This window comes from Ursus arctos, unplaced genomic scaffold (genome assembly GCF_023065955.2).
Source record: "Ursus arctos isolate Adak ecotype North America unplaced genomic scaffold, UrsArc2.0 scaffold_12, whole genome shotgun sequence".
NCBI classification, from domain to species: Eukaryota; Metazoa; Chordata; class Mammalia; order Carnivora; family Ursidae; genus Ursus; species Ursus arctos.
This window is the reverse complement of record NW_026622786.1, coordinates 13240727-13250045: the sequence shown is the minus strand read 5'-3', so window position 1 is coordinate 13250045 and position 9319 is coordinate 13240727. Positions and strand designations below refer to the sequence as shown.

The window sequence follows — 9319 nt, the reverse complement described above, 5'->3', positions numbered from 1 at the left end:
TTCTCAGGCTAGCTGCCCTGTGTGTTCCCAGAGGCTGCAAGGCAGAGGACGGCCTCTGTCCCCGGCCCTGAACCCTGAGCAACAGCTTCAGAGTTGGGCTCTACTCCGGTGCACCTTTTGTCCTCGCCCATGGCCCTCCCTCACCTCCCGCAGGGCCATGGGCTCCCTCTGTCCCTGGCAACCCCCCAAGAATCTTTCCTACTTGTCTAGGTGGGGTGAGTCTGAGGCCTGTGGATGAACAGACAGAAGCTGAAGGATCCCCCCAAAAAAGGTGAGTGAGGAGACAGCTGAAGGGGGGACAGTTGAGGGAGTGGTGGTGGGGACAGAGATCAAGCGCCCTATCCAAGGTCCTGGCATTTGGTTTGGCCTCTGGGGTTCCCAGGACTGGGAGTGCAGCAGAGGGGCTGGTCCAGGCTCTTGCTATGCCTGGGAGGCCCCGTGCTGCTCTCTGCCTCTGCTTCCTTGGGATCCCCTCCATTTCTAGCTTGTCCTCTGGGATAGATGGCATGCCTGACCCATCAAGCATAGAGGAAGAGAAGCGAGGAGAGAACAAAGTGGTGCGGCAGGATAGGACAGGCTTCTGGGCTCTGGGCTCGGCCACCCACGTGCTGCATGGCCTGGGCCAGTCATTTGACTTCTATTAGCCCTGGTGTCATTTCTTCTTTTCTAAATTTAAATTTGTTGAAACTGAATTGCTATTACATCCCTACACTTCAAACCCCTCTCCTCCCCCAGTAAAAAAAAAGCAACAGGGAGAAAGCTAAGTCTCCCTTCTACCTCCATCTCTCAGAGAACCGGCTCGCCTTCCTGGTGGCAATCAATGTTACTAGGTTTCCTTGATACATTTTCCAGAGCTAGCTTATGCATATTTAAGTAACACATGTAATCTCTCCCTTTTACGCATTTTCTATACACCATCCCGCACTTTGTTTTGTTTATTTTTTTCCCTTAATGGTGGTGGATTATCGTTAGAGATCGTTGCCTCCTTCGGTACCTAAAGCATTTCCTTCTTCTATTTTACAGCGGCCTCCATGTAACTGCATTTGTGCAGATGCCGGTCCTTGACTGATGGTTGTTTAAGTCGTGTCCAGGCCTTTTGAGGATCAGTTTGCTCGTCTGTCAAATAGGTACAAATAATCCCACGTTGTAGGACAGTTGTGAAGGCTGCAAGAGCATGTCTGTGACGTGCCTGGGTCCAGTGACTCCAAAAATGGGAGTCAGCAGTATTGTTCCTCCCGGGGGACAGCCCTCCAAGGGACCATGTCGGGTTCACCCTCTTACATGGCATCTCTCGCCACAAAGCTGTCTGTGCTTTTCCCGACCGGACAGTCTCCCCGCTCCCTTTCCTACTACAGCACTCATCACTTCGTGTGGTGAGTTCGCACCAGGCTGAGAGCTGCCTAGGGATAAGGTGTGTATCCTGCCCACCTCTGGGCCTCCCAGGGCACGTGGTGCTGGGGCTGGGCGCTGCGGAGCTCCTGCTCAGCACTGAGCCGGGTTTGTGCTTCTCTCCGCAGGATGCGGGAGAGGACCGCTCAGAACTGGAGCACGGGCCACTGGCTGCTGGCACTTTCCCTGGCCTGGCTGTGGACCCTCCCTGCCTCGGCTTCCTTGCAGCCACCAACTCCCACAGGTTTGGGGGAGGCGGCAGAGCCTGGGAGAGGGTTTTCCAGGATGCCGGGAGAGCTGGGCAGCACCCCACCCCATTCCACAGCATGCAGATCTCCAAGGCTGAGTAAAATGCAGATTCTAGGGGTTCTCTGTTTTTCACCCAGGAAAACTTGCACCCCCCTTTGCTATCCCAGCCCAGAGAAGGTGTGGGCAGACCTGTGGCTCACCTTTCCTTCCGGGCCAGAAGGTGTTCTGCAGGGAGAGAGGCCCTGGGGTGGAGGTTTAAGTCTAGGCTCCTGGCCTAATTCTGTGGTTTTCCTTCTGGCATGGCTAAAGCCTGTGTAAGCAGATCATCCTTCCCACGCATTGTAAGCCCCCAGAGCCCTTGCCCTCACCCAGAAACAGCCAGGGGAAGGGGGGCTGGTGGGGGAATTCCATGTTTCTTCAGGGCCAGGCTCTGCCAAAGAGGGATGAGCGTGGCGTCACTGGGGCACAAGGAAGGATCGGGAAGGCAGAAGGAGCAGGATTTCCCGTTTCCTCCTCCTCCCTGGCAGCTGGCCATCTCTTGAACACCCCTCCCCTTGGCTGGGAGGAGGGCCCCAGAACGAGCAGGGCAGGCGGGAGGGGAGCGGGGCTGCGGGCATGGGCTGGGCCCCTGACTTGTCTGGCCGCCCCAGTCCTGGTGAAGCAGGGCACCTGTGAGGTCATTGCTGCTCATCGCTGCTGCAACCGGAACCGCATCGAAGAGCGCTCCCAGACTGTCCAGTGCTCCTGCTTCTCCGGCCAGGTGGCCGGCACCACGCGGGCAAAGCCCTCCTGCGTGGACGGTGAGTGAAAGGCCGAGCCCCGGCGGGGAGGGCCCAATCACAGAGATGAGAAGGGCCATCCAGGCCACACATCTGCTCGGGATACAATTTCATGCCATGCCGGGGCTTTCGTCATCAGTCTCCAATGATGGGTAACCTCTGGGGGGAGGAGGGCGGATGGGACCATCCCTGCTTCATAGATAAGGAGAGGTCCTGTTCTGTGGCCGCCCTTCCTCTTGTCTGCACTCCCTGCCTGGCGCTACACATTCTGTCACTCGAATCTTCTCTCCCGAGCATGGCACCTGCCATTGACTTCTTCACCTCCTGCTCCTCCGGCCTCTTACTCGCACCCTCCTCCCATTCTGCTGTGGCCTTGACGTGGACACACATGTGTCACTCACACCCACCCCCCTGCCACAGTCCCACCATGCTCATGAGCTCACACTCAGGTGGCAGGGCTATAAACGTGCCCGCTTGCGCTCACACGCATGCCTGCTTTGCACTCCTGGTCTGTGGACCCCTTGCGCACTTGCTCACGTACAACAGGTGGGTATGTGGAAGACTGCGCCTCTCTGCTGACCGGAGGGCTCCTTCGAGAACTGGCCCTGCCTCCACCCCATGCTGTCTTTGGTGACATGTAGGGATCAGTGGGATTGAATCAATATGGTGTGTGCCCCAGTCTCAGCCCGAGTACTGCCTTTCCGGGCAGCCCGAAGTCGGGGAAGACAGGGAAACGCAGGACTCAAAGCCAGCAGTGTACAAACTCGCACTTCATTCTGCACGGACTTCCCACCCGTGACTGCATGCTGGACCCGAGGACAGCTTAGAGCTGCCCTCACTGCCTCCCGCTCCCACAGCCTCCATCGTCCTGCAGAAACGGTGGTGTCAGATGGAGCCCTGCCTGCCGGGGGAGGAGTGCAGAGTGCTCCCGGATCTGTCAGGATGGAGCTGCAGTGGCGGACACAAAGTCAAAACTACCAAGGTATCCAGGGACGGCCGCTCCATCCCAGCCTACTCCAACCCCCTTCTCGTGGGGTGGGACGGGGCGGAGGGTATGGGAGCTGGGGGGGGGCAGGTGTTCTTGGAGATCCGTGTCCCAAGGTGAGATCCATGAACTACGTGGGCACATGCCTGCAGTCCCTGTGGACTGTCTCCACTCTGGGGACCGGAGTTAGGGCCTCTGGATTTGAAATCTGATATGTCCTGGGCCAGTCCCTCATGCTCCATGTGCCTTGGTTTCCTCTTCTCCCTCGGGTGAGTTTGTCACCCAGAAAATGTCAGGTCCATAAGAACAAGGTAGAGAATTAGGAAATGGTCCAGATCATTTGGAAGGGAATCTGTGTGGGGCGGAGGGGGGGAGCCACTTGGCCCACCCACCCCTGCCGCAGACCCCGTCCCTACCCCCAGGATTAACTCCCTACAGCTCACACCTGTCTTCCTCTCATCTTACCGAGACAGCACCAAAGAGGATCATTACTTTCATGGTTTGCTGCCTGCCCCACAGAACAAGGGGTAATTAAAATTTTATCAAGCTCGTTAGCAATTCCATGTGTGTCATAACCGATCAGTCGCATGGCTCTGCCATCACCATTTGCACAGAGGAGTGACACCTGGGGCAAGGTCTGCCTTCGGCCCCGCCTTCCCACCACCACGCAGAGCAAACAAGCAGACACATGAGCGGAGAAGAGAAGGCGGCCTGCAGGGTTCTGAAGAGAGCCACATATTCGTAGCGCACAGAACAGAAGGAGCTACAGCCAGAGAAAGTGTGGAGCTCCCAGTCCACAAGCAGACAAGGGAGGCAGCCATTCTAAGTGTGGTTAAGACCGGAAGACAGTAGGACCCACCCCAGGGCTTGTGACATTCGTCACTGTTCTATAGGTTTGGGTTTGTTGCCCATAGATCGCTGTGCTTGCGGTTTGGGCCACCACTCGGAAACAAGCAGTGGTGAGGGGTACTTGGTTTACATTTGGGGAGGCCAAGCCAGCCGCGCTCTCCCAGTCTGCACTGCTTTAGGGATAAGGGGTCAGCATGAATGCCCTTCGTAGGACCTACATCTCCGGGGGAGTCTTGGGCACTCCCTTCTCTAACCTTCCCCCATTGCCTGCTCTCCAGGTCACACGATAGCTCTTGGGTGACAGCCTGGACAGGACAGCTTGACTGAGCCACGGACTGAAGAATGGTATTGTTATCAGCCAGCAACAGTGACCATTCACTCACCCGGACACATGGCCTGTGCCATGTGCAGAATCCCTCTTTCCGGGGGCATTTCAGTTGAGTTGCTCAGCAGATAAGGACAGATCTCTGGCCTCATGCCTAGCGTGGTGCTCCGTTCTCCTGGGGGGCCCAGAAGAAGGTCAAGATACATTTCTTGTCCTTGAGGAACATCCAGTCAAGTTGGAGAGTTGTCGAAAGACAATTGAGCTCATTGAGGTGAAAGGTACGGGACTGCGTGCAGCTTCTGGGCCATATGCTGTGGACATGTTGGGGGTACGAGGGTGAGACTCCCACAGCCCTGCAGCCACCCCCTCGACACAAGGTCACATTCAGACAAGAGGTCACATTCACCACCTGCCACTTTCCTCCTTCACGTCAGTCCCAACACCAGGAAGCTGCCAACATGCCAAAGGAAAACCTCCGCTCCGTGAGAGACCAGCACTATCTCATTTGCCTGGGACTGGGTTGATTTGGGGAACGAAAGTCGACATGAAGCCAGGCAACTTTCCAGCCAAGCTCTGCAGAGGTGTGGCCCGGTTTGGGCTGTTCATTGGGAATGGGATGGACAGGACCTTCAAATCATCCCCACCCAAGGACCTCAGGTTTTGCTTGTTTGCTTAGTTTAACAGATGAGGAAGCTGAGTCCCAGATAGGTAAGATGACTTGTCCAAGATCTCCCAGCTTGGGCTTCCAAATCTCTAAGGCCTTTCACTTAGCCTGGATATGGGATTCCACCTGGGCCTTCCATGCTGTTTGGATCTCAAGAAGAGGAGCCTGCAAAGGACTGGCAGGAGAGCAGCGACATTTTTCTTGGGAGACTCCAGAACAGATTCCTGTTACCCTGTTACAGGAAGTAATCCAGAATGCTTACATGCCAGCGTGTGAGACCACTGGATCTCCGCTCTGCCCTCAGCCCCCAGAATTACTACCAGGCCTGGTGACAGCCAGAGATCACTCAGCCCAATTACACGTGGGGCACTGTGAGCTGGCAGCCCCATTCTGGACACATCTCTTCCCAAGTGCTTAGGCTGAATGGACCTCTCAGAGGCTCTGGCTCCAAGAGAGGCTGTGGGTGGAGTCCAGGGCTGGTCTCAGTCCTCTCCCTTCAGAGGCCCTGCTGGGCAGTAGAGGAGCCCTCGCAGGGCCGGATGGAGCCTCTCTCCAGGATTGCGGGTTGGCAGAGTCAGACTGACACACGGGCTTTAGGGACTCAGGGACAGGGGCTAACTGGATGTCTCATCAGTGAAACAATTATAGGCTCAGTGACTGCTGGGATCAGCTGGGATCAACTGGGATCACCAGGATCGCAGGGTGTGTGTGGAGGGCGTGGAGCTTGAAGGGAGGGGTGTCTAATGACCAACGAGGACAATGATGAATTCTGTCCCCCCCGATGATGGGCCGAGGCTGAATCTCAGCCCTCCCTGCTGCTTTGTCTTCTTCCCCAAGCAGCAGAACCAAAACTGTTCACCCCACTTGAGGGTTTTTCTTCCTGTTTTTGTTTAGTTCTGGTTTGGGTAACAGGGTGGGATATGAGGCCAGCTTCTCACTCAGCTGTAAATACCAGAACTCTGCCAACTCTGGAACTCTGCACAGTGGGGTCAGGCAGGGGGGTAGTCACAGAGCAGGTCAGAGGCGGTCATCACCTCCTTTCAGACTGGGGAACGGACTGAGGGTTGGCACACTTTCTGGAAAGGGCCAGATAGCAATTATTTTAGTCTTTACAGGCTATGTACAGTCTCTGACATGTTTTTCTTTGTTGTTGTGTGTTTTGTTTTGTTTTTTAAAAAAGCCTTTTAGAAATGTAACAGCCATTCTTAGCTCGAGGGCTGTACAAAACCCGACCCCAGGCTGGTTTTGGAAGGTTGCCAGTCCCACCGAAGCTTTGAAGGCAGGCCTTCTGTGCAGCTTGGGGCTGCCTCCCGGCCCCCTGGCCTGCCTTCGGTGCAGTGGGAGCCTGAGCGTGAGGGCTGGGTTGGGTTTTGTTTTCCTTCTAATGCTCCGTGAGAGATCGGTGAGTGAATTATTTAGGCTACAAATGAGGCAGCTTCAGCAGAGTCAGATGATAAAGGCCTGCTCTCCTGGAGGCCAGGATGTGGGCTTCTCCCCCCCCCCCAGCCCCTCGGTCCCTTGAGACTGTGTCCAGGAAAGCAGGAGAGGGTGCCAGCCCCCTGCCCATCTGCTGCATCCACAAGCCGCTGGGCTATGAGCGAGGGGAGCCCGAGAAAGTGAGAGTGATGCTGTATCAATTCCCCCCACGGCCCCCACCTCAGCTGCCAACCCCCACCAGCCCCTGCCTCAGCCAGAGGCCTGGTTCCCTGACCCTCCCTGAGGTCCCTCATCTCTGCTTGCAGAGAAAGCCTCTTTCCTCGGGCACGTGCCGGAATTTGCCTCCGTTTCCTCATGACCTACTCATACATTTATTTGGTGGGCTTTCAGGGGTGTCCTTATGTGGCCTGGGATGCTCCACAGAACACAGGAGGGTCTGGTGGGGAAGAGAAAGCCTCCCCCCTCCAACCGTAGCTCCCAAGGTCCTGTTTCCAACGGAGTCAATATCCATGCCCATTTTGTAGCCACTTCAATGGCAGTCTGGGAACGCAAATTCATTTTCCTGGAGCATAGGCATCCTGGAGTCAATTGTCAGTGGGCTGGGCTCTCAGATTCTATCAGGTTAGCTGTGCAGGCCTTAGGAAGGTTGCCAAGTACCAGAGATCACGTGGTTAATTTCTGTGCCCTCCCGGCAGTTGCATTAAGGTTGAGTGACATCGTCATTAATGGCCCCAGACAGTTGCCTGAAGTTGAGGCTGCAGCTTGCTAACATCACAAGCTTGGAGCTGGAAGGGATTTTAGAGATCAGTTAGCCAATTCTCTCATTTGACAGACGAGGAAAGGGGGGCTCAGAGAGGTTAGGTGATTGGCTCAAAGTCACACACAGCAAGGTGGTGGTACGGCCTACCCAGTGATCCAGACAAGCGTTCTTTGCTGTATGCCGCCTCTGTACTCCAATACAGATGAGGAACTGGAAAAGAAGCCAGGGTTTTTAGCAAGGATGGATGTGAAAGAGTCTCATTCTAAAAAGCAAGGGGACAGAATGAAGAAGGATGGGAAGCCCTTAGAGATATATACACAGAAAGAAATAAAAAGGAGGGATTGAGAAAACTCGTTCAGAAAAACACCAAAATACCAAAGCATAGCACAAAATAATTGGAAGAAAACTGATGCCACACCCAAAGCAGTTGATTTTTGTCCTTTCTGAAGGAGATAGAATGGAGCCCCTAGCAACGTTCGGAAGACCTGTGAAGCCAGTTTTGATGGCTTCTGGCTTCTTTAGATTCTAGTGAGGGTCTGCGACTCAGGCCCATGGGCTGAATCTGGCCCACTGACTGTTTTTGCAAATAAAGTTTTATTGGAACATAGCTGTACTCATTTGTTTGTTATTGTCTAGGACTTCTTCCATGCTGGGACAGCAGCCGAGTCACTGCAAAGAGACTATAAGGCCCACAAGGCCTTAAATATTTACTGCCAGACCCTTTCTAGAAAACTTTTGCCAATCTCTGCCCTCGTGTTTTAATTGAACCTTTCTCAGTACGTGCCTACAATCTGGAAAATGATGACTCTGTGCTGTGTTTCTGAGTTTGGGGTTTCTTGGAGGCTGTGCCTGTGTCCCCTTTAATCCTTTCCAGTGTCACTTGTGAGACCTAACTACGAAAGGAATGAAGACATAAAGACTAGGAAGCCTTATTCCTCTAATAAATCCCTTATTACACAATACTGCTACTTGTTTCTCCTTTCCTGATTGGGCCCTTATTAACACTATTAGCATCATTATCAAATCGATATCAAATATATTGTAGGTGGTAGAAATGATTCCAGAGGAATAGGACCTTAAGGATAGGAATCTTGAGTGACTACGATTAGATTTAAAGGCATTAATGACCCTATCGCTAAGGGTAAAGGTAACACTGGTAGACTATGGCACGCGGTGACAAGACAGGTACATTAATTGTCACCTGGACTCACCTGGAATCAATACCTATAGAAGGTAAGGCTCTGGGTCACCATGTAGTTGTTACCCCTGAGCAATGTAATGGAGATAAAGAGTACAATAGGGTTAGCTGGTTGCTCTAAGTGCACTCAAAAACATGGAGAAAGGAAACGCTGAGCTCAGGGCTTTAAATTCCCAACTCAAGACACAGGTAAGGGAGCAGGTTGGTTCTGTGATTGGCTTAAAGTAAACCTTTATGTCCTGTAGCTACGGGCTTGGGAATTCTGAAAACCAAACTCAAAGTAGCCAGCGGGCAGTCTCTACTTCCATTTAATTCCATTTTGGTGCCCCTTGATGCAGACATTCTTGTCTTGGGAACAAATACTTCTAAACCGGGGCGCCTGGGTGGCGCAGTCATTAAGCGTCTGCCTTTGGCTCAGGGCGTGATCCTGGCGTTATGGGATCGAGCCCCACATCAGGCTCCTCCGCTATGAGCCTGCTTCTTCCTCTCCCACTCCCTCTGCTTGTGTTCCCTCTCTCGCTGGCTGTCTCTATCTCTGTCAAATAAATAAATAAAATCTTTAAAAAAAAACCTTCTAAACCAGCAGTGCCCAAAGCTTTAGCAGCAAGAAGTAGCATTTTGTTAGTGAATCATTAGAGATAGGTATGAGAAGAACCACTTCCATTTCCACTCCATATTCATTCA

General features: G+C 53.5%; 1 protein-coding gene across 1 annotated transcript; it reads left to right on the top strand.

The window, feature by feature from the left end:
- Window positions 1–1026: 1026 nt before the first annotated feature.
- Window positions 1027–6664, top strand: TAFA3 (TAFA chemokine like family member 3). The gene is made up of 5 exons (XM_048220680.2): window positions 1027–1127; window positions 1518–1633; window positions 2289–2438; window positions 3275–3399; window positions 4530–6664. The coding sequence occupies exons 2-5, from the start codon at window positions 1519–1521 to the stop codon at window positions 4539–4541; spliced, it is 402 nt and encodes a 133-aa protein (XP_048076637.1). The 5' UTR covers window positions 1027–1127; window position 1518; the 3' UTR covers window positions 4542–6664.
- Window positions 6665–9319: the final 2655 nt, after the last annotated feature.